This window comes from Aulonocara sp. 'chitande type north' Nkhata Bay, linkage group LG16 (genome assembly GCF_057382095.1).
Source record: "Aulonocara sp. 'chitande type north' Nkhata Bay isolate Kocher_YH1m ecotype deep benthic linkage group LG16, A_spYH_male_GT1.1, whole genome shotgun sequence".
In the NCBI taxonomy this organism is placed as follows: domain Eukaryota; kingdom Metazoa; phylum Chordata; class Actinopteri; order Cichliformes; family Cichlidae; genus Aulonocara; species Aulonocara sp. 'chitande type north' Nkhata Bay.
Genome location: NC_141359.1, coordinates 4349887 through 4375361, shown reverse-complemented (window position 1 = coordinate 4375361; position 25475 = coordinate 4349887). Strand labels below are relative to the sequence as shown.

The following is a 25475-nucleotide window of genomic DNA, read 5'->3' as shown; positions in this document are numbered from 1 at the left end:
CACTGCGTGCACATCTGCTACGATTCAAACCAGCACACACTGAAAAATTATTACTCCTGTACAGTAAATAATTAGGCCGTGTGTGTGTGTGTGTGTGTGTGTGTGTGTGTGTGTGTGTGTGTACCTCTATAGCCATCTGGAACTGCTCATGCTCCCTCTGAAGCTGCTCGGCCTCAGACAGCGAGCTGGCGTTGACCATGCTGGCGTTCAGCATGGACTCTCCGTTACGTATCCAACCCAACACCTAGACAACGAGTCAGACACCATGACAACATACGACTTATATAAACATGCAGGTGTATACACGCTGTGGCGGGAAAGCCTCCCTCACTAAAACCATATCTGTACTAATAACATGTAATACGTGTGCGTGTGTCTGCAGACGCTGTGGAGCTACACGAGTGAAGCTCGGGAAACTCCAGCTTCAGTCCTGCACGACTAACACGCGCAAACATCTGGGAGCGTTTATCATGAGTAATGTTTTTATTGACACACTTACTGAAACATCTTTAATAATGTGTAATCAGAATATCAGTAGGACTACACCTCGGATCTTTTGTGTGACATGCGTCATTCTTAACAAAAGGAAACTTACAGCAGTGAAAGGTCAAAGGTTATTTTGTGCAAGTACAAATAAATAGACTGTTTTTGGCTTTGACTGATGTCTTAATGGACACACTTGCACTACACGCATTATGTTAGTCAGAGCTTCAACTACACGACACACACAGCTTCTGAGAGTTTACAACAACTAGTGTTGATGCACCTGTGACATGCATGTGCTCCTCGGGTTACATTTCTTTGTAACACGGTGAAATCAACGCGTTCACATCCCAAAACCTAACACATGACATCATGTGACTGTGGCAGGTAGGAGGCACGGCCCGACCCCGATTCACCGCTCAGTGACATCTTCCCTCGCCGGCTGCAGCTCTCCGCTCACAGCTCGACATCCACATCAACAACAATCATTTACGTGCAGGGGGGAGTGATTTCGCTCAGGCGCGCCAACCTCCAACCCCATTCTGTTGGTTCAATCCAATCACAGGGACGCGCAAGGTTGCCTCAAAACATGACAACCTGTGAGTGTTATGTGTGTTTGGAGTGAGAGTGGTCCTGTGGAAGATGACGTTAGCCATGGCAGACGAGGTGCCTCATCTATTCAAGGTTGTGAACTTTACTGACGAGTGATCTCAGACAGGATAGCAGTGAGGGTGTGTGCCTGCGTGTTATTAGCACGTTGGCATGAGCTTAATAAATGATTCAGCTGTATCCATTTGCAGCAGTAGCAGTGTGTTTCCTGTCTACACACACAGCCTGGCTGTTGTTCCTGTCACTTCTCCAACATCGAGCAGCCTGTTCAAAACGAGAACAGTTGATAACAACGTTGCTCTAGTTGGACTAGGATCCAGCTTTCTCTGAGTCTCGATGTTTTCTAGATCTGGGACAACAAACTGAAGCCGCATAGCAAAGTAGGTTAAAGATGGAGTCGTCCCTGTGAGTGCCATGCCTTCACCTGTTTAACTTCTCCCTGCAGGTGGCGCAGCTGAAGAGTCTGCTCCAGCCGCGTGTGCGTGTGCTGCACGTTGACCTCCACCTCCTGCTGCTTCTCATGCAGGAACTCCAGCAGCTCCTGAACCTGAGAGGCCAAGTCCAAGTCCTTCTCTCCCGTCAGCTCGATTCCTGTGACAAACACACACGTTCTGCTTCTGTCATGTCAACAAATTAGTGTAAAGGAAGTTTTGGAGAACCTCAGAAACCAGAGAAATGCTGCTATCTAAGAAAGGATAAACAAGCCAAGCCCTGTTTTCAGGATCAGAGAGACTGTATTTATCCCCAGAGGGCAATTCATTTGTAATTTGTATGCATTTGGTAAAAATAAGAAATAATGGTAAATGGCCTGTGTTTGTATAGTGCTTTACTAGTCCCTAAAGCACTTTACACATCCACCCATTCACACACTGGTGATGGCAGCTACATTGTAGCCACAGCCACCCTGGGGCGCACTGACAGAGGCGAGGCTGCCGGACACTGGTGCCACCGGGCCCTCTGACCACCACCAGTAGGCAACGGGTGAAGTATCGTGCCCAAGGACACAACGACCGAGACTGTCGGAGCCGGGGCTCGAACCGGCAACCTTCCGATTACAGGACGAACTGCCAACTCTTGAGCCACGATCGCCCACGTGACAAAGTATGAATTGCTGAATAGCTGCAAACAGAAAAGATTCACCATGTTGCATCTTAAGGATGCTATATTCCCATTTAACTTTTTACTTTCACTGAAAGTGATTTTGGGCTTCAAACAGAGCGTTCAGTTTGTGTGGCGATTCAGAGAGACTGATCCCACCTGGGACCAGAGTAGCACTCTGTTAGTGTCAAGGTCAAGTTTAGTTATGCTGCACAAAGTGCTTTCCCAAAGTCAAATGCACAACAATGATGGAATCCAAATATAACAGAGAAAGATTAATACGACTAAAACAACAAGGACTAAGGCTGTGAGCACAAAAGTGTGTGGCTCAGTGTGCGCTAAAGGCAGTGGATAAAAAAGTCTGGACCTGCCACAGAAAGGCTCTGTCAGATTCAAGTTCAGACCTCATGGTTCACTCCTGCGCGCTCATAGAGGAATCATGTGTGCGTCCCTTACCTGAAGCCTGGACCTCCATGATGTACTGGTGCAGATCTTGACCCTGCTGCATCACCTCATAGGTCATGTTGTTCATGGCTGCTTTCCTCTCTGCGTGCCGCTTCAGCCGCTGTTCTGCCAGACCGATATCCTCTGAGCCGGCGGACGAGGCACTGCCTCCCCCGCTGCTGCTGCTAGCGCCCGAGCGGCTGGTGTCATTCAGCTGACGAGACAGATCCTCGTTCCAAGCGTCTAGTTCTGCCGTGACCTGCCAGAACGGGAAAAGCGAGCAATCATAAAGATTCAAGTGAACAACAGAACACAGCGAGAGCCAGACCTGGTCCAGCAGCTGATCTGAGCACTTGGTCCTGACAGACTTGCTGACAAAACCTCAAAATTAGCAAAATATGTTTTTCTATTCTGCTCGGTGAAAGAAGGCGCATTGATTGGCGTTAACACATCACGTCTAGTTAACTGTACGCACTGAGCCAACATTCCTCTTGCCTGACCTCTATCGTGTACTGCTCAAAGATGCGAAGCTGCAGAAAGATGTCCAGCTTGATTTTGCGTTCATGGAACAGCTCCTCCATCTGGCCCTGGGCTTCATCCAGCTGCTGCAGCACACCCTGTATGTGCGCAATGGAACTGCAGTGTGGCGTCTTATTGGTGGACATGGCTGCATCCCTGCAAAAACACAGGATACAGGAGGAGACGATTCAAAATGGTCCAACTCGTCTCCAAACTCGAGGATGCGTGTGCTCCTGAGAACACCAGTACAGAGGTCATATTTCTCTGTGTTTAGAGTAGCATGAATGCTGCCTGCTCCACTCTGTGTGTAGATGAAGAGCACACACACACACACACACACACACACACACACACACACACACACACACACACACACACACGGCCATGTCTGTTATCTTTGTGAGCGCATTCCCAGGCTTCTGCAGCTCTTTGCAGACCCTACAGAGTAACCGAAGCACCGCCAGCATTCGTGCTTGTGCACGATGCACTATGAGTTTATAACCTTGTGGTGGTGTCGTGTTATTTCATATCCAGTGCCAGAACAGAAAAAAATACAAGTAAAAATAAAATAGGCTGAGTATTAATTAAAATATTATTGATCATTTGGAGAATAAAGCTGTAAAGACACTGTTGCTTCAAGACAAGCGGCTGCTGTTCCCTCTGAGTTACTGAAATCATGCTTCACAGTTGGTTTGAGTAAGGAAGTGTGGCGGAGGTGTGGTCCCGGGCGCGGCTGCAGGGGAGGAGTGGTGCAGTGGGCTCAACGGGGCGGTGCTGGAGATGCCGGTGAGAACAGCTGATGGCGATTTGGACTGATAATGGTTTCCTTCCCTTTTTATAGTGAGACGGAGAGGAGCGGAGGGAGAGGGAAATCAGCTGGGACCGACAGCTGTCAGACTGTGTTCATATCATAACCTGGGAAAACTATGAATAAATGTGGAAGCTGGTGATAAAGACCTGTGTGTGTGTGTGTACCTGTGTGTAGTGCATTTCACAAGTGGTGCCGAAACCCAGGATCCGGCCGGCGTGGGGATGTCCGACCCACAGGCTGCGCCGACCCACAGGCTGCGCCGCCCGCCCAGCCTTTGCAGTTTCTGGTGAAGATGTGCCAAGACCAAGCGGCGGCCCAGCGGGCTCACCTGGCTGCGCTGCAGGAGTAGGCGGACCGGCAGACTCTGGTTCTGGAGCAGCTGGTCGGAGCCGCTGCCCCGCCGAAGCCTCCGCCGCTGTCGGTGGCGATGCCCCGGATGGGGGACGACCCCCAGGTTTTCCTGGAGACTTTTCGTGCCACGGCGGAGGCCTGCCAGTGGCCGCAGGGGGAGTGGGCTCCGCGTTTGCTTCCTCTGCTGTCGGGGGAGGCTCAGACGGCGGCCCTGAGTCTGCCGCCGACCTCGAGGAGCAGCTTCCAGGACGTGAGCCGGGCGGTGGTGGACAGGTTGGGGCTCACCGCTGAGGATCATCGCCGGCGGTTCCGGGCCTGTCGGCTAGCCGCGGCGGATTGGCCGTTTGCTTGGGCCCGGCAGCTGCATGACGCGGCGGTGCGCTGGCTGCAGCCGGGATCGTCAGAGGGCGAGACGCTGCTGGTGGACAAGGTGGTGCTGGAGCAGTTCGTGGAGGGGCTGCCTGCGGAGACGGCGAGATGGGTCAGGTGCCACCGTCCCGCGAGTCTGGAGGTGGCGGTAATGTTGGCGGAGGACCACCTTGCCGCTAAAGCAGGGGAGCCCGGGGACAGCGGCCGGAGGCCGAGCAAACAAGCCCCAGTGCCGGCACCGAGGCGCCGGGTACCTGCGCCAGGGCAGGCAGAGCGGGCGCCGGCGCTGAGCCCCACTAATCCTTTTGCTGCGTTTGTGCCTTCCCGGGGATCAGACATGAGCAGTGCCGCCCCTGAGCCACGGAGAGCAGCACAGACACCGGGGCAGGAGTGCTGGAAGTGCGGGCAACTGGGACACCTGAGGAGGGACTGTCCTCTGATGGAAGTGGGGCAGGTGTTCCGCGTTGCCGGTGCCCCAGCACCCTCTCCCGGTCCAGGAGGGACATACAGCATTCCGGTAAGGACTCGAGGGGGTATACACCATGCTTTGGTGGACACGGGCTGCACGCAGACCCTCGTGCACCAAGGCTTGGTTCGCCCCGGGGCATTGCTGGAGGCAGAATGGGTGGAGGTGAAGTGTGTTCATGGTGATGTTCACAGGTATCCCATAGTGCCGCTGTTATTAAAGTATAAGGGCAAAACGCATAGAGTAACGGCTGCGGTTAGCCCGCGCCTGTCCCATCCCCTAATTCTGGGCACGAATTGGCCAGGGTTTCATCATCTATTGGGACAGTATGCGGGGATGCAATCACAACCGTTAGTAGCATGTAGTGTGCGCGGCGCTCAGCGGTGACGCGGGGTCATCCGACACTGACTCCGGGGAGGGGGAGACGGCGGGTCCTTCATGGGAAGCCCCGCCGGCTCCGGAGGTTTCCCCCACGGGTGATTTCCCACTGGAGCAGTCTCGTGATGGCACCCTACGCTCAGCCTTTGACCAGGTGATTGAGATTGATGGTCACGTGGTGCGCCCTGAAGCCGTGCGGACCTACCCGCGCTTCATTTTATCAAAAGATAGGCTATATCGAGTGAGTCGTGACACTCGCACGGAGGAGACTCACACCCAGTTGTTGGTGCCGCAGGGCCGCCGGGAAACGCTTTTCCAGGCAGCCCACTATAACCCCATGGCAGGGCATATGGGATACGAAAAAACTCTGGAGCGAATAACAGCCCGATTTTATTGGCCGGGCATCCGAGCGGATGTGCGCCGTTGGTGCGCGTCCTGCCCGGACTGCCAACTTGTTAATCAACCGGCCATACTAAGAGCGCCTTTGCGCCCGCTCCCACTCATAGAGGTCCCGTTTGAGCGCATCGGCATGGACCTCATCGGGCCGTTTCACCGGAGTGCACGCGGCTACCGCTTTGTATTAGTCCTGGTGGATTATGCAACGCGGTACCCGGAAGCAGTTCCGCTGCGCACCATCTCGGCTAAGAGTGTGGCCCAGGCACTGTTTCAGGTCATCTCCCGAGTCGGAATCCCGAAAGAGATACTGACTGACCAGGGCACGTCGTTCATGTCTCGCACACTGCAGGAACTGTATGAATTACTGGGCATTAAATCTATTCGGACCAGCGTCTACCACCCTCAGACGGATGGGCTGGTGGAGCGGCTGAATAAGACTTTAAAGTCCATGATTCGTAAGTTCATTAACGAGGATGAACGCAATTGGGATCACTGGCTAGACCCTCTGTTATTCGCAGTGCGGGAGGTGCCCCAGGCCTCCACGGGATTTTCTTCCTTTGAACTACTGTTCGGCAGGAAGCCGCATGGGGTGCTCGACCTGATTAAAGACAGCTGGGAGGACGGTCCGAGCCCCGCCAAGAATGAGATTCAGTACGTGTTGGAGAAACTCCACACTTTGGGGAGGTTGTCACGGGAGAATTTGCTCCAGGCTCAGCAGCGTCAGCAACGCCTGTATAACAGAGGGGCTAGACTCAGGCAATTTTCACCGGGAGACAAAGTGCTTGTATTACTCCCTTCTTCCAGCTCGAAGTTGCTCGCCAAGTGGCAAGGACCCTTTGTGGTCACACGGCGAGTCGGGGACGTTGACTATGAGGTCACTCGGTCGGACAGGGGAGGGGCCACGCAGATTTATCACCTCAATCTCCTTAAAGAGTGGAGAGAGGTTGAAACCGCTTCTCTGGTAAGCCTGGTTAAGGAGAGAGATGAGTTGGGGCTGGAGGTGCCAAATTCCATCATTCCTGCCTCCCTCCCTTGTGATGACCATCTCACACAGGCCCAGAGAGCGGACGTTGTCGCGTTACAACAGCGGTTTGCAGATGTGTTCCCCCCCCTGCCCGGCCGAACGTCTCTCATTGAGCATAATTTTGTAACGCAGCCTGGCGTGACGGTGCGTTCACGGCCCTACAGGCTTCCTGAGCATAAACGGCAAATCGTTCAGAGGGAATTGGCTGAAATGCTGAAAATGGGAGTGATAGAAGAGTCGCACAGCGCCTGGTGTAGCCCCATCGTTCTTGTGGTAAAGAAGGATGGGTCTATACGGTTCTGTGTCGACTATCGCAGGGTGAATGAAGTGTCACGTTTTGATGCTTATCCCATGCCCCGGGTCGACGAGCTCCTGGATCGGCTGGGCACGGCCCGTTTTTTCACGACACTGGATTTAACCAAGGGCTACTGGCAGATTCCCTTGTCTGCCGAGTCCAAGGAGAAAACGGCCTTCTCCACTCCGTACGGGTTGTACCAATTCGTTACGCTTCCGTTCGGCTTGTTCGGAGCCCCTGCCACCTTTCAGCGCCTCATGGACCGGGTGCTGCGTCCGCACGTTGCATATGCTGCTGCCTACCTGGATGACGTGATCATCCACAGCGACACCTGGGCGGAGCATGTGCCGCGGTCCTGGAGTCCCTGAGGAGGGCGGGGCTCATGGCCAACCCGAAGAAGTGTGCGGTTGGACGGAGGGAGGTACAGTATCTGGGGTACCACTTGGGGGGCCGGCAGGTGCGTCCACAGGTGGAGAAGACGGCGGCTATCGCATCCTGCCCGCGCCCCAAGGGGGGGGGGGGGGGGGGGGGGGGGTGTAGGGTCGGCCGGACGGCCGGAGGAGCGGAGGGAGAGAGAAATCAGCTGGGACCGACAGCTGTCAGACTGTGTTCATATCATAACCTGGGAAAACTATGAATAAATGTGGAAGCTGGTGATAAAGACCTGTGTGTGTGTGTACCTGTGTATAGTGCATTTCACAGGAAGGAAATGATGTTTCATTAGCACATAAACACAGAGTGCTGATCAGTATGAAGACGGGACATGAACGGCTGGTACTGGACAGATGCAAAGGCACAGCAGTTCCACCCTCCTGCAGTAAAGAGGCATTTTATAAATCAACTGTAAACTCTGGACTTTCCCCCAAAGATCATTTCAGCTTTTTTCTCAAAATGATCGTTTTTTCTTTTACTGGTTTCTTCCAACCAGTTCACTTTTACAGCTTTCCAGCTGGATGCTCCAGTTAGTCCAACACTTGTCTGTTGTCCTGTCCCGGTGTCCGACAGGATGGATGGAGATCAGCTGTGCGGGTCCTGACACCACCCCTGAACTCACTGCTCCACCCCTCCTGTTTCTGCTGCTATCACTGTTTCTGTTATTGTGCTTTGATTGAACATTTTGTGTAGTATTTATGTGTCTGTGTGTTTTTATGACATTTGCAGTATTGATGCTACAATCTGAGATGCTCTATTAACTTTAGAAATCCTCATTTCACTACTTCAGTTGTTAGTTGGTGTCAGCTTCTCTCTTTCGCTCTAATACTGCCACAATAAGAAGAGTATGACTGTTACCTCAGCTGCTGCATTAGTTCCTCTCCCTCTTTAATCACATTGAGCGTTGCCTCCAGTGTGGCTGTTTGCTGCTGCTGGAACTGCTGGATCAGAGTCTGAACTGAGTCCACAGAATCGCAGCACACATCGTCCAGCAGCTGCTTCTGCAGCTCCTCCATCCACGACCATAGCTGGATGCAGACACGCAGACAGAAATGATCGTCAATGCAAAGAGAGTGAATAACTTCAGGCTGATGCTTCAACACACATCTATCACCTGTCTCTACATGGAATAAATAGCAAAACTGTCCCCACCTCCTTAGTGTGTGTGTGGAAGGAGACAGACATGTCAAGCAGCAGCTTCCTGTGTTCCACCCGGCGGACAAAGTCCTGGATTCGCACTTCCAGGTGTCTAGCTGCCTTGTAGATTTCCTCCGGGTCACACTCTCCTGTCTGCGCAAGCTGCTCGGCTGCCTCCAGCAGCTTGTCTGCGTTGGTGTAAGTGTTCTGCAAGGTAGAGAGAAACATTCCCTTAGTTTGGTATAATGAACCACAGCTGGCAGTGCACGATACCAAAAAGCTGAGCGCAACCGTTTTTTGGTGCAGTTTTCCAGTTTTTATACTTCAATGTTTTTATCGACATTTCCAGCGTTTTAAACAGTCGCCCTGAGCAAACACATTCAGATACAGACCAACAATTGAATTCTGCACTGCTGTCCAATCACAGTCTCCATACTTTTTCAAACCCTCTGCCTTTCCTCTGACAGTCCAGGTCAGTTTGTCCAACATAACATGTGACCACTTTTCCTTTTGTCTCCAATGATTGATTCTTCCAGCCCCTAAAAGTCCAAAAATCAATACATATTGATGAAGCAGGGCTCTCTGGGTAGATGCCCAGCAGACAGTGTTTGCACCACCTGTACTCCAACTGTCACGATACCCGGAGACAGATCATGTGTTTTGTGTGAGGAACCAAACGCCGACCACAGGACACAGACTGAGAGGAACTGAGGGCGTGCCGTTTATTAAGGCACACTTACAAACTGAGAAACACCGACACTGGGAAGAACTTATACATAAACACAAAACCCGGATCACTAGGAAAACCTTGGAAATGTTGACATAAGAAATCTCGCAGTGCAGCAAAGGTCAGGGGGAAACTCGCACAATATACACAGACAGGAGGTGATCGGGGAGTGGAACCACATGGGGAAACAGCTGGGACAAATTAAGAGTGAGGAGACAGAGGGAAGCTCAACAAAGACTGTCAAAATAAAACAGGAAACACAGAGATGCCGACCTGAGACACGTGGGCACGACATGGAGGCAAAGCATGAATCATAATGAAGGAAAACCACAAAACTCAAATATATCAGAAGAACTCAACTCGAGGTTCACAGGAGCTGGAACCAAAGACCCAACAACGTCTGCACTAGCATCTGTCAGGATTTGTGGAGCTCCGGACAGTCTCACACACACTGACACAAAGTACCCAAATACTTCAAACAAACATCAGGAATATCAGGAGACCACCAATTCAGTTTTCAGGGGTAAGGTCTCATTGTCATTGACTCCTGTAATCATCTCAGTCTTGTGTGAACGGATTGTTCCCGGGCGTTTAAACATCTTAATATCAGTTTTCATTGCCTGTAACCTGTTACTGACAGACTCTTGGTCAAAGGCAGCAGTTACATTATAAACACTGAAATGTGTCTTTCTTTATCGTTTGGTCTTCACGGTGTAGGAGCTGTGGTTCAGATGTGAACGACTGATGTTTGGTTTAAATAAACTGTCTCAACTGCAGGGATTTGAAAAAAGAGCTTCTTAGAGATATCAAAGTTTAGACACAGCCGATCATACGGGTGCTGTTTGAATGAAGAGCTGCTATGTTCTGAAGCCTTTACTCGCCCATAGTTTAAAGGCTCCTAAAGCTCTTCCTGCTGAAAAGGATGCATTATTGCATCAGGATAGACTGGTGAGAAAACACGGTTTGGTGAATCCTTAAAATGTTCAAATGGTTGTTTTTATATCGGGTTTAATTCTTAAAAAATCATGAACATGAATCAAAACATGAATCCTCCTTTTGCATTTTTAAACAGTGATTTTGTTATTTGAGAATCTCTTTCCTCTTGATGTAAATATAACATTGATCCGTCCGTTCTCTTCCACTTATCCTTTTCCAGGGTCGTGGGGAGTCTATCCCAGCTGTTTCAGGGTGAGAGGCGGGGTACGCCCTGGATAGGTCGCCAGTCTGCTGCAGGGCTAACGGTGTGTTCACACCGTAACACCAAGACACAGACAACATTCACACTTACACTCACACCTATGGGCACTTCAGAGTAACCAATAACCTAGCCCCACTAACTGCATGTCTTTGGACTGTGGGAGGAAGCTGGAGTACCCGGAGAGCAGCCACACAGCAGGGAGAACATGCAAACTCCACACAGAAAGACCTGATGCTGGAATTGAACTCAGGACCTTCTTGCTGTGAGGCAACAGTGCTGACCACTCATGATTTTGTATAATTTATTCCGAAAACTGTCCAAATGCATCACTTTGTTTTATGAGGTTGAAGATCAAATTTCAAATCAAATTCAAATTCAAATTCAAATTTTATTTGTCACACACACACAACCATACACAGTATGACATGGGGGTGAAATGCTTGTAGCTGTACAATGCCCGACCATTAAATGACAGAAGAAAAGTTTTACAATATTTACAATTTACTACAAAAGTTTACAAATTAACTTAGGAATTTACAGTAAAGAATGTGCAAATAGCAGAAGAGATTATAAAGATAAGGATTATAAATTATAGGAATTATAGGATTATAGGAAATGTGTGGTGGTGCGTGTGGTGACGTGTGTGAGAGTCCAGTCCTACACCTGGTTCAGGCCCCGAATAGCCTGGGGGAAGAAGCTCCTCCTCATTCTCTCTGTTTTGGCCTTAAGGGAGCGGAAGCGCTTCCCAGACCTCAACAGTGAGAAGAGTCCATTGTTGGGATGGGAGAGGTCCATCATAATCTTCCTAGCTTTGGACTTGCACCGCTTGGTGTAGATGGACAGCAGGTCAGGGAGCTCTGATTGAATGATGCGTTCTGCCGAGCGCACCACCCTTTGCAGATCTCGTCTGTCCTGCTTGGTGCTGTTCCCAAACCAGGTGCAGATGTTTGCCGTCAGGACGCTCTCGATGGTGCAGGAGTAGAAGTTCTTGAGCACCTTCAGTGGCAGATGGAAGTCTCTAAGTCTTCTGAGGAAGAAGAGACGCTGACGGGCTTTCTTAACCAGGTTGTTGATGTGGCAGGACCATGACAGGTCCTGAGTGATGTAGACACCCAGGTATCGGAAACTGTCCACTCTCTCCACTGGCGTGCCACTGATGATGAGGGGTTTGTAATTCCTTGCCTGCTTTGTAGTGAAGTCCACGATCAGCTCCTTAGTCTTGCTGATGTTTAGGAGGAGGTTATTCTCCTGGCACCAGGTCTCCAGGTTCCTAATCTCCTCCAGGTAGGCCGTCTCGATGTTGTCGGAGATCAGGCCCACAACAGCAGTGTCGTCAGCAAACTTGACAATGGAGGTGGTGTCGGATGTGGCTACACAGTCATAAGTGTACAGTGAGTACAGCAGGGGGCTTAAAACACAGCCCTGAGGCACTCCAGTGCTGAGTGAGATGGAGGGGGAGACTTGTTTTCCTACCCTCACTGATTGGGGTCTGTCTGTGAGGAAGTTGAGGATCCACTGACACAGTGATGAGCTGAGTCCTAGATCCGTCAACTTGGTGAAAAGCTTAGAGGGAATTATTGTGTTGAATGCTGAACTGTAGTCCACGAACAGCATCCTAACATAATTCCCTCTGCCAGTGTCCAGGTGACTCAGGGATGTGTGGAGCAGGTGAGATATGGCATCGTCTGTGGAACGATTAGTCCGGTAAGCAAACTGAAGTGAGTCGATGGTGGGAGGAAGTGAAGAAGTGATGTGATCTCTCATCAGTCTTTCAAAACACTTCATCACAATTGAAGTCAGTGCTACTGGACGGTAGTCATTGTGGCAAGCGGGCTGTTGTTTCTTTGGAACAGGAACAATGATGGACTGTTTGAAGCACGTGGGAACCGCAGCTTGGGCCAGGGAGAGGTTGAAGATCTCCGTGAACACCGGTGCTAGTTGATCAGCGCAGGCTCTAAGGACCCGGCCAGGGATTGCATCTGGTCCTGCTGCCTTCCTGGTGTTCACCCTCCTGAAGGTGTTCCTCACGGCATGCTCTGTGATGACGAATGCATTTTCTTCACTGGTGCACTCCGAGCGCGCGCAGCCGTTTGTTGTTTTAATTGCTGCGGCGTCGAAGCGAGCATAAAACGTGTTCAGCTCATCAGCCAGTGAAGCATCGGCATTCATCATTGAAGAAGCTGGTCGTTTATAGTCCGTTATAGTCCGCAGTCCTTTCCACAGGCTCCTAGAGTCGCACTGTCGTAGCTGTGACTCTAATTTTTCCCCGTAGCTCCGCTTTGCCTTTCGGACCGCGCTGCGCACGTTGTAGGACGCAGCCTTGTATAGGTCCATATTACCGGAGACAAGCCCTTCATTGTAGGCAGCGGTGCGTGATCTCAGAGCGTCGCGGATGTTTTTATCCACCCACGGCTTCTGGTTGGGAAACGTTCGGATGATAGTTCTTTCTGCTGTGTTGTCCGCTAGTTTCCCGATAAATCCCACAACCGCTTCCGTAAACATGTTGATGTCATCAGAGCTGCGCCGAAACATGTCCCAGTCTGCGTCATCCAGTGCGTCCTGCAGCGTGGCCACCGATTGGTCCGTCCAGCGAGCGACCTCCCTCCTGATTGGTGGTTGCTGCTTTAGCCTTTGTTTGTAAGCAGGCATGAGGAAGATGGCGGAATGGTCCGATTTTCCAAATGCCGGCAGGGGCTGAGCCTTGTAACAGTTCTTGAACGGGGTGTAGCAGTGGTCTAATGTCCTCGTGCCCCGGGTGGGGCAGTTGATGTGCTGGTGAAGGTTGTGAAATGTCCGTTTGAGATTCACTCTGTTAAAATCTCCCACAACAATGAGTGCGGCATCTCGGTGAAGTGTTTGTTGATGTGTGAGAGCCTCATGTAGCTCACATAAGGCAGTGTCCGAGTCCGCGTGAGGCGGAATGTAAACAGTGCAGGCAATGACCGCAGTGAATTCCCGAGGGAGATAGAAAGGGCGACACTTAACGATCAAAAGCTCCAGATTGGGCGAGCAAGAGCGTGTGAGTGGGGAGATGTTTGTGCTGTCGCACCATCTGTTGTTCACCATCAAACATACTCCACCACCTCTTTTCTTCCCCTACTCCATTGTCCTGTCCATGCGGTAAACCGAAAAGAACCCCGTCGGCTGCACGGCGTGGTCTGGTATCGCTGGGTTCAGCCAAGTCTCGGTGAAGCAGAGGAGGTTGCAGTCCCGAATGTCTCTCAGGAACTTGATTCTGGCTTTGAGGTCATCAAGCTTGTTCTCGATGGATTGAACATTGGCTAGCAGGATACTGGGCATGGGTGCGCGATGTGCGCGAGCCCGTAGCCTGTTCCTGATGCCGGCTCTTTTACCTCGAGGCCGTCGCTTAGGGTCGCGTCCTTTGTTCTCTCTCAGGATCTCCTTTGGCCAGTTTGGGTCCGGAGTTAAACATGGTGAAATGTTCGCGTATTGCAGACCAATAGAAACCAGAATGTCTCTACTGTAGCGGATTTGTGTGTTTTGCATGATGCCCATGCAAGATTATCGCAGATATAGCAAAAAGTGACGAAAAACTGCAAAAAGTGGAGAAGTTAGGGCAGAGCATCCAGCACGGCAGCCGACCTCACCGGCGCCATTTTGATGTATTTAGATACTGCCAGATAAGAAGAGGAGAACATCATCGGGGTAGAGATATATAAGATGCACTTGTCATTCATTGGATCCCAGTCAAAGCTCGGTGTACTCTCAGTGCTCCAGGCCGAGGGCCAACAGCACTGGTGGAGGAGGGCACCCTTGTTGGGCAGGTCGCTGTTATTGGTTTAGAAGTCATTCCATTTGTTATGCCTGCCAATCGGCTCTGTGTATAAGATTCTGATCCTCTTGAGAAACACAAACCAAAACCCAATCTGGGAACCACATTAGATGGAACCGGCCGTTCAGTTCTATCGAAGGCCTGTTTAGCATCCAATGATATCCAAGTATCTTTAGTATCAGTTTTCTGACATTATGTGTAGTAATTCTTATATTATGTAAGAAACTTTGAATAAAACCATTATGTAATCACCTTCAGAAGATTCCTTATACATTTATAGAAGAGGGCGTAACCTTTGTTCTTTGAATTTTTCAGGTCCTGGTGTTTTGCCACTAATGTGCAGTGTCTCTGCAAGGGCCTGATGTCCACTTACGAGGACATTACACTGCCACAGACTAATGTCCTCTTATGTGGATCTCATTTTTCTCAGAAACAAATATCAGGTAAAAAAAATAAAAAATCAGGTGATTCTTTGTTTTTACATTCATCAGGTGCCCATCAGCCCAAATGGCACAGAGAAATTAAAAATGCACTCAGGTCTTAGGAGCTTAACTATGCATTTAGGTTACACGCTGTGATTCTGCAGGTGTTCATATGTGTGCGACTGTTTCTCTGTGTTAGCTTTATGACTGCACAGGGTGGACCCGCGTCTCACCCTACAGTGTGGAGGGGCTCCAACCCCCACAGAGAGCTGGACAAAAGGTCGACTGATGGTCCGACACAATAAATACATCAAATAAATGCTCCCACACAGAGGCTACGTTCACACTGCAGGTCTTAATGCTCAATTCCGATTTTTTGATCAAATCCGATTTTTTTACAACAGTATGTTTGACTGATGGCCTTAATGTAAAGACTTCAGACTTCACGTTTCCCAATTTTTGCTTTAAGTTATTTTGTTATTTACATAATAATGTCGATAACCTAATAATGATCCTTATTGCTGTTTTAGAGGAGCGCTGCTTCAAAGGATAGCTGCAGATTTCTGTCAGAATCTGCAGAGACAAATAAAATGTTCACGTTTCTCCAACGTTGTCTTCCCAACAGTTTCACTGGATGGCCAGGAAGTGTTCGTGATGTCTTCTCCGGCGCTGATAATTGGCGTCTGTCTTCTGTCAGTGACGTAAAAGACGGATTTAATACGACTTGACCATCAAACGCTTTCTGAAACATCGGATATGTATTGGATTCAGGACCACATACGAAAGTGACCCAGATCGGATTTGAAAATATCGGCTTTGTGCCGTTCACACTGTCACACCATGATCGGATAGATGGTCGCACAGGGTCAGAAAAATCGGATTTGATGCGCTTTCGCCTGCAGTGTGAACGTAGCCTAATGTAGACTCCATACAAAAGGCTACAATGTTATCTTGTCAATAAGCTGCAACAACCAATCACCTGTAATAAGCCTGTAACTGCTCATGGACAACCAAGTGAAACAGACACAATCCACATACCAAACGTTGTACACACATATTTGCATTGTTAACAGAGTTTTCAGTGTCATCATATTTCATATTAGGACGTCCTAATCAGCCAACACGTCTTTGTAGTGAAGCAGGCGACTGAGCCAACGCTCTCTGAAGAAATGAAGGCTTAAAGCCGGGAGGAGAAGTTGGAAGATGAAGACTTCAGCGGGAGTAAAATAGTATTTGAGTCATTCTGTTTGATGTTCGGGAGGCTCAAATGTTCCTAATCAGATGAGGAGAGCAATGACACAGCAGCACATCACAAAGCAAGACTTGCAGACATGTGCCACGTCTTTCTGTTTGTGCAAATATACTTAGATATTCATCTGACATGTGCTAAATGTATCCATGTTGCAAAAAGGAGAGTGAACTAACGAGGGAAGGGACAGAGAGACATGTAAACACTGGTGATCTGAAGGATAATCCTAATCCAGAGTGTAAATATCCGATCATACAACTACTCTTTATAGGATTACCACTCGCTTCTTTATGGGATTATCCCTTTACTGTATTAACCAGTGTAATAGATTCCAGTTACACCGATGCTTCCTGGTACTTACAGACAGCTCTGACATGACTGAAGTCAAAAAGGGCAAACTTTTAATAAAAGATCAAAACTTTTTTCCATATGAAGAGAATAAAATGACAGAGGAGAGATGACAAAAAGAGAGAACATCGCAGCAACAATAATGTTGTACAAGGACCTTTATTGTCTGAAGCCTAAAAATAAATCAGCCCTTGGACTTTACGCCACACGGCCCCGTGCACCGGCAGACGAGGGGGCCAAATCTGACCGACACGCGATCCAGTCTTCACAACTTCAGCTGCATATAAAGTCAAGTCAACATCCATTTTCATCTCACATTAAAACCAACCACAGCCGACCAAAGCGCCAAAGTTAGGACTGCAAAAATAAACACACAATAAAAGATAAAGTTAGGCGGCCGAGTGAGCTGTTCATGTGAAGTTTCACACGTGCACGAGATTAGGAGCAGAAAGGCTGGACTGATCGTCTTCAGTACCAACACTCGGCTGTTTGTTTAACACATGACAAACTGCAGCGGTGAAATTGAGGAATGGATGTGGATAACATCTTCTGCAGATCTTTCAGAAAAGCCTTTGACCATATATGGTCGTGTAAAGGCATTTCCTAATGCTTCCACCAGCAGACACGGTGGTTTAGAAAATTTGGAATTAATCAGGGCAGATAACTAACAGATGTTTGCACAGTGAGCAGATAAACGTGATTAAAAACTGGGCTGATTTTTTTGCTTCTTCTAGGCAAAGCTGACCTTTTTTTATTTCTACTGCTAACAAGACCTGGACGAATTGGACCTGCTCCTTTCAGCTAAACTGCAGCACAACATAACAAAACAACAGAGAAGAGGAGCCTTCAGAGTAGGATCAAATCCAGTAACTTACCTGAGCTACATCTTCGAAGTCGTCGTGTCTCTTCTGCAGGGCTCGGGCTCTGTGGAGGGATTTCCCAACGCCCGTGTGTTTGCTGAGGAAAGCCTCGCCATGGTTTTCTATCCAGTCCATCACCTGGACGGGAGAAAACACCTTCTTTAGATCATCCCGAAGACACAGCAAAGATTTAAGGTCACCTGCTAAACCTCTCGTTGCTACTTCCAACTCTTATTCTGCCGACATGTGTAGAAATGCACAAAATGGTCTCAGAGCTCATGAATAAAGAATGAAATCAATGAAACCTTCATGATCTGGGTGGGAAATGTAGGTCAGTGCAGCTGAGAAGAGCAGGATGTCTCCATGCCATGTTTTTCATATACGAGTGTGTTATGAGCTGTTAGCTCTGTGGCTTTTGTAGCCTTTTCTCCCCTGGACAGTAACCCCAGTACTGGTTCCAGTTCATCTGAGACTGGGAATAAACAATGAAAAAACATGTTTTTGGCCCTGTAAAGGTTTGAGAGCCACTAAAACTCTGACTAAAATAATTTGCTGAAAGAAGTTGTGATTTCTTAAAATATATTATTGGCTATTAAGTGGCATAGTGGTGGTCCCTCCTTTCCACAAGGGGGTAGTGGGTGACCTGCCCGTGGAATTTCAATGTACAGACTCCAGAGTCAACCTGCGCCTCCACAGTTTGGTTAACTGAGAAAAGTCCTACGAGTGTATGGTTCCCTGCAGCTGACTGGTTACTTGTTCACTTGATTCTTGTATCTGGTGACGTCAGAATGTTTCCACTGCTACCACTGCTGTGTGCCATGTAAGATCAAACAAATCGATGCCTCTTTTTTAAGGCACAAACATGATGTAATCAGAGTTTGGACATGAAACCAAATGTTGGATCTCTCACTCATTACCCTCTGAGTCTCCTGCAGGACAAATATATGTATATATAGCTTGTACATAGCTGTGTAAATACAGTGACAATAATTTGAAGACATTCAGATCTCCAATGATAAATGGAAATGAGGTGCACGGTGTACTAACAGAGGCCCATTCTTTCCATTAAATGTTCATACTGAAATATTGACACATCTTCATTTCTGCATGTTATGCATGACTGCTGCAATAAAATATGAACCCAGGCAACCCATCTTCTGTCCAGTAAGACCAGCAGCTCAGGCAACCTCTGGATCCTAAGGATTAACATCCAGCCTGTCGCACATTAGCAAATTATGTGTTTCAAGGCCTTGAAGCAACAGCGTGCACTCATGATGTCAGTGCAGCAGCTGGAGCCACAGAGACGTCAGTGTAGGGTCACAGTGCACAGACTGAAACTGCAGCTGGACTGTCTTTGGTGATCTGCACACATCGTACGCTCAGCCTTCACGTCTGCATCTCTCACTCTTCATCTCTGGGGTCATGTATATCCTGTAGCATTAGCACTCGTGCAACAGCCTTTTCTAGTGATTTATGCACGATTGTATAAGGTCGCTCTCTCACTTTCTGTGCCTGTGCCTCTCCCTCTGGGGGCTCATAGAAAGTGATGCATGACAAGTACAACTTGCAAAGCTCTGCTTTAAGTGAATTTATAACCCACTGATATGATCTCTTCTTCAGTCTGTCTCTTTGTCTTCTTACTTCTCTTAAACACTCTCCCACAGTCTCCCCTGGGTTAAATAAATATTTGCATGGCGCCAAAACTTAGAGCATTCATCTGTGAGTTTGCAGCTCTAACTCGTTCTGCCAAGGCCTGTTTGTACATACACTAAATGCATCAGAGCTGCAGATACATCAGGCCTGTGCAAATGAATTCAATGTGCTGATATGTGTCTGTCCTCCAGAAAAGTTAAAGAGTGTGTTTATATTTCCCCAAAGAAATATAAACACACATATGTACAGCTGGGCCTTGCATGAAAATTCAACAAAATGGGATTCTTAAATAAAACCTCCTGTACTGTGCAAAAGCTTCACCACACATCATCACACTGACCGACCTGGCCAGCTTTTAGCAAACGCTGGCACCACCAGGACCTGCATGTTGTCAGAGCTGAGCTGGTAAATGCATTAGTGATTCCAGGCCAGTCACCGTCCCAACCACCTGCGTGCTTATAGCCAGCTAGCTTTCATGTGTGAGGTTAATTTGTAGAAGCTCAGACGTTCAGTCTTTGGAAAGCTGTACGGAGCTTTCTCCTGTTTGGTGCGGCTCTTCCTTACAGCATAGCTCTACACTCAGACGTGGAAAATACAACTGAAACATGGAGTAAGGTGCAAGAATGCCACCCCTCACTTTCTTTATTTAATAAAAATGGGAAATACTAACAGTGACACATAAATGGAAATAAAGAACACTGACTGCTTCAATAAAGACTGAAAGTGCTTCACTGTGTTGCTTTCACTTGATGGTTTATTCCTTGAGTTTGGGACCTTTTTTTGCCTGCATGACTCATAGGTCATAGGTCAGTGTTGAGTGGATTACTAACCTCTCTTTAGTCCACTACTGATTTTAAAGGAAAACTATTGCTCAAGTCCACTTACATTAAAGTCAAAATATAAAGAAATGTGGGGGAGGCTGAGACTTTTGCACAGTAATGTTTAACCATGTACCTGCTGTTCCTTACTGAACCTATAGGTGGCACCGTCTGAATTGGATGCATGTGTTAAAGCCCAGCACACTATTGCTGAAGTTTGATGCAGAGACACTGAAAGTCGTTTCATGTTAGTGATTTTATTTAACAAAGAACAAAAAGCTGCTCAGGCAGAATTCAGAGATGAATGATGCGGTGCTTGGTTGTATCTCACTCCTGGTGCCTCACTATCTGACGCTGGGCTTACACCAGAGCACTTTGTCACCACAATGTTCCCACCACACACGTGGGAGACACATAAGGCAGCAGAGAACGTGTGGTACGTTCATCACACACACATCGGTCATTGCTGTCGGTGATGCACGAGTGTCAATGTGTCAAACTGGAGCCACAGTGAAATGTGGGGTCCCAGACTGGGAGCCCATAGAATGGGCTGACTGTGGACCGTCCACACTAAGTAGAGTCTCCAGTGGGGCCCATTGTAGGCCTGCAGTGTATGTATGCACAGCATGCCCACACTCTAGATGTGGACTGCAAGCTTGCCCACAGGAAGCCATGTGGGGGGACCCCCAAAACTGCTGTGGGCTTTGCATTGGCACGCTGAGTTCCCTGCCCACACTGCCCGACAGTTACAGCTACTGCTACCCACTGTTGGCCAGCACGGGGACGTTTGCTAGGATGGGATGAGAATATTTCCATCAAAATCAAAACTGTAATCATTCTCCACCCTGTAGACATGTCCAGGCACGCGCGCCATGATTTCACCACACAGCTCAGGAGATCACAACAGAGGCGCAAGTGCAACGGGGCAAAATGGGTCTTCCACTGATAGATGGAAAAATAGCAGACCATCTGAAAAAAGAAGCTGGTCTTCAATGAGAAAAGAAGGACGGAAATATAACGTTTTTATGGATCTGTTCTCAGAACCTTTTGGTCACACCCTGAACATTGCTGTGTGTTTACCTGTTGGACATCTTGCTGGAATACACAGAGCTGCAGTCTCTGGTGCAATCGGACCTTTCGATGTTGCCAAATGTTCTCCAGACGCCGCTGATGGTGAAGAACCTCATGAACCACGTCCAAGATACAATGCACCTACAGAGAAACACAAACGTTAGCTTAATCGGTAGATGGTGTAGGCATGTTTCCTATTGGTAACACAGGGACACTGACCGCTTTGGAGTAATTTGCAGTGGCTGTAAGAGATTCCGAGTTGCCTGGACTGAGAGGCCTCTGGAGGACATCCAGCAGGGCTTTACCATCCTGACTCACCTGCAAACACATAAATCACATGAATCACATGAGCAGCAGTCACCGGTGCTCCAACTGTAAAAGTCTTAATATGTTTCTAGGATTTAAAGTATGGTTGTGGTCATTACAATAAAACAAAAAGACGACTCTGCCACCTACAAACTGTTCAACCTGAGCGCTCAAAGAGCTTTATACAACACGCCCCATTTAACCAGCTGCTGTTGTGATTTGTCACCATGACCATGAATTGAATCCCTGACCACCAATCACAGGATTATCTTATTTGTGACACTTTAACAGATTCCCCGACGACAGTGCTTCTTTGTCCGCCATGCTTTGCACAGTGTGTAGAGGTCACCAACTTTCAGCATCAAATGCTAATGACCTCCAAACTTCATGTGGCACTTCAGATTAGTTCGAGAGCAGTTTGTAGAGAGCTTAATGGAACGGGCTTCCATAGCTAAGCAACTCTGAGGCTTTACATCACCAAACACAACGCAAACCATCTGATGCAGTTGGGTAAAGCACACCGGCACTGGACTCAGTGGAGACGTGCTCTTTGGAGCGTCGAATCATGCTTCTCCGTCTGGCGATGGATGAATCTGGGTTTGGAAGCTGTCAGGATAATGGCACTTCTGACTTGAGCATGGAGCAAGTTAGATGTGGAAGAACTCTGACTAGCACAGAGTCCTGACCTCAACCCGATAGAAGACCTTCAGGGTGAAATAGCCGGGACCAGACCTTCTTGTCCAACATGTCTGAGCTCTGCTAAACATTGTGGAAAACAATCACTCTCAGAAGAGTGGAAGCTGCTGTTGCTGCAAAGGGTGGGCCATTAAAGCCTTATGGATTAAGAATGTGATGTCACTCCAGTGCATCTACACACGTATGTGGGTGAAACCAGAAACACACATTTTCCTTGAAGAAATAAACATGTAAGTAATAATAAACTTTGGGGCAACAGTCAGATGTCTGCACTTTCCTCACCTTAAGAACTCCAATACCAGTGTCCTGAACTGCAGTGACAGCAGTCCTTGTTCCCGTTGAGTCTGGCACACAAACCAGTTTGTTCTCAGCTGTGGGTTCTGGTTAGAGTGGTGTTCTAGTGTGCAACAGATCTGACTATGAGGCAGAACAAGCTAAACTGTCCCAGCAGCTGCAATCCATGACTGTGAGACTCGAGACTACTCACAGCCATAGGGGACCACTGCAGCACAAATCCAACACGCTCATTAGCAACAACTACAATGTCAAAAAGAGGTCGCAAAATATATCTGATGCACCTGTACAGCCCACCCAAGAGAAAGGCTTCTATAAATGAATTAGCATGGTGCATGTCACATTTGCATAAGTATGCAAAAAACAATGTTTGTCACATGGTTGTACAGATTATTGAAAACCAGAATCCAAAGGATCTGAAGCCACTGCAGGCATGACTGATCCCACTAAAGAGGAAGTCTCTCCTCCTTTAAAGCAACCATGGGACTATCTCTCACCTTCACTCATTTAACCCCCGTCTAAAGATAAAACTCCAGAATGCTGCTGCGAGCACAGAATACATTTACTGAAGTGTCTTCACACAACAGCTTGAAGGGTTAGTGCAGCAACTGCCCGATGGCACCCTGTCATCACAGCCAGTCTCAGTCCGCAGTACTGGCAGCATCCACAAGAGGCTCTGGAGCCCAAATATTTCAATGTTTTTTACACGTGACATCATTTACAGCGAAGTTTCTGGACATTAAAGATGTTTTAAATCCTAAATGTTTTCCAGACAAACAGGTTGTGGAGTGACCACATTACCAAAGTGATCAGCTCTTCACAGATCACAGACGCTGCAGGCACACAGCGGCGTTGTGCTTTGTTTTTGTGTGATGTTTGTCAGCTTCAGCTGCCGCTAACATTCATTTGAGTGAGTAGGTTGGGCGGTTTACCTCAGTGTACGCCTGGGTCACTTGCTCGTAAAGGCTCTGGTGACGGTGAATGGCAATCTCCAACTCCTGCATCTCAGATGGTAACCCGCCCTCGCTGCAGACTTTACACCAGGTCTCCACCTCAGACAGAAACTTATGAATGAAACAGACACAGATGGATTCATACAGTGCGTGCATTCATGAGAAGATTCATTCAACAAAATGATGTTTCTCTGGTTCCTTGACAGTATCAGATATTCTGGGTCAGCTTTGGTCTGTTCCATATAACCATGATCAACGTCCTTTTGTGGCTTACTGTCCGTATGGGAGCGTTTAATCTACCCTTCTCTGCATCACTACAGTAATGCTTCAAACTCTTGATGAAAGTAGAACAGTTTTCTTCATTTTTAAGGTGGTAGTGTTGAGATAAAGTCCTGCAGTTCGGACAAATATTGGGCCTAACATCAGGCAGGTCAAGGTCAGCCAGAGTCCAGATGTGGCAGGACTCAGTGCCTGCTCACATGAGCTATAGCTAGACTAATACTGGTCTGCACGTTTGGGAAATCTCATCAAATCTGCCTCTGAACCAGGTCACCGTCTCAACCAGGGTCAGAGTTGGGAGGCAAATTTCCAAAAATTCTAACATGCTATATATTACAAGATTTTCCAAAGGAGAATTCATGGATAACTTTAAATATAAATATATAAACAGGTGGAAATTCTGCAGAAAGTGCTGAAATGATCCAAATGATGGAAGTGTAAATGATCAACCCACAGAGGCCTGAATTCAAAGAAACGCCAAAAATGATGCAGCAGCCAAGTCCATGCTCAAAATGGTACTCATGGCGTCCTGGACATCTCCTCCCACATCTGGACCAGGGGAATACCAAAGCTCCTGGGATCGCCGTATGGACCAAAACTTAATGTCCCAGATGGTTTAGGTTAGACTATCAATTAGCTCATCCTCCACACCCTGACACCCTGCTCCAGCCTGACAGTGGTTCTGACCCATGTCTAATGCGGGACCCTTTCACATGTGCCACAGTGCTGAGGCTGAACCTGCTCTGACCTGTGAAGAGCACAGGGTGTCTGATATTCCACAGCAAATCCCAGTCATACAGTTAACCAATGCCAGCGAGGCGATGTGGCACTTTATAAATAAAGCTGAACTGACCTGTGAATCCTTTTTTATTATCTCATTATTTCATCATAGTTTTTTGTTTACATGCGTTCTCAACAGCCTCTTTAGAACCGTCTACATGGCTTAAAAGGAAGACCCACTTTATCTCCTCCCTGTTTTTCACACTCTACTCTCACTGTATCCTTTCTGTAGCTTTGCCAGTTTTCTTTCCATTTTTCCTCCTGAGTCAACACGTATCTGCTTTTCTGTTGGAGTCAGTGTCATCCAATCCCTCTCCTGTCCCCACTTCTCTCCCTGTCTTTCATCTCGTGCTTTCTCAAATGTTCTCTTGTAGCTAATGTCAAGGGCCCAGCAGGAATCAAACAGGTTCCATCTGTTGCCATGTCAACCTTCCAAGAATCAGCAGTAGAGCAGTTTGATCTATTAAATATAATCAGACAGCATAAATGTCCCATTTGCATGTTACATTCTAGACATGTGTCTACTGCAGAGAGACTTTTAGATTAGACAGTTCCCCGATCAGTCACCAGTAAGAGGTGCAGCTTGTCCTCTGTTACATCGGTTAGAAAGGGTGGCCGACGTCCCCCCTGTGAAGGCTGGGTAAGTGAGTATCTGCTCAGAAACATCTGGGAAGGTTTTCCTGGGATCTCACCTGCTCAGCCTTCTGGTGAAAGACAGATGACATGGCCAGGATGGTGGAGCGTTCGTCAAGTGCAGCAGCAAAGCTTTTCCAGTCCTGATCCAGCTGTCCTGAGATCTGTTTAATCTGAGTGGAGGCGTAGTGGCCGGCCTCCGCCAGACGACTCGCCACCGACATGATTCTGTTGATGTTTACGTAGGCATTCTGGGAAGAAAGAGCCTCCATCAAAAGACTGTTGCTCCAACTGTCAGCAGTTTACACAGAAATTAAACCAGTTGACCTGCCAGTCATTTTTACAACACGATAAATGATAAATGAGGTTTGCAAAGAACTACGAAGGCGTCGTGTACCATGGAGTTCATGGCGAAGTGATTGTGTTGAGTCTGTAGCTCCACAGCGTGCTGGTAACCTCGGCCGATCTCCGTGTGGCTCTGCAGGAACAATTCCTTATTGTGGCTGATCCAGTCAAACATCTGCAGGCAGACCACACAGCAGATCAGTGCAATGATTCACACCACATGTAAACTCGTGATAAC

At 48.2% G+C, this 25475-nt stretch overlaps 1 protein-coding gene across 4 annotated transcripts in view; it reads right to left on the bottom strand.

Moving 5' to 3' along the window:
• The window catches only part of kalrna (kalirin RhoGEF kinase a), a 149987-nt gene that overhangs the window by 69725 nt on the left and 54787 nt on the right, over window positions 1–25475 (bottom strand). For all 4 annotated transcript variants that reach the window (XM_086267606.1, XM_086267608.1, XM_086267605.1 and 1 more), the window contains exons 9-20: window positions 25290–25412; window positions 24952–25143; window positions 23180–23311; window positions 21171–21269; window positions 20961–21092; window positions 17425–17547; window positions 8828–9019; window positions 8534–8703; window positions 3135–3309; window positions 2647–2893; window positions 1517–1683; window positions 125–244 (exon numbers count right to left, since the gene is read on the bottom strand). In XM_086267606.1, coding sequence (XP_086123732.1) covers window positions 125–244; window positions 1517–1683; window positions 2647–2893; window positions 3135–3309; window positions 8534–8703; window positions 8828–9019; window positions 17425–17547; window positions 20961–21092; window positions 21171–21269; window positions 23180–23311; window positions 24952–25143; window positions 25290–25412 — 1872 coding nt within the window. The remainder of the gene's footprint in view (window positions 1–124; window positions 245–1516; window positions 1684–2646; window positions 2894–3134; window positions 3310–8533; window positions 8704–8827; window positions 9020–17424; window positions 17548–20960; window positions 21093–21170; window positions 21270–23179; window positions 23312–24951; window positions 25144–25289; window positions 25413–25475) is intronic.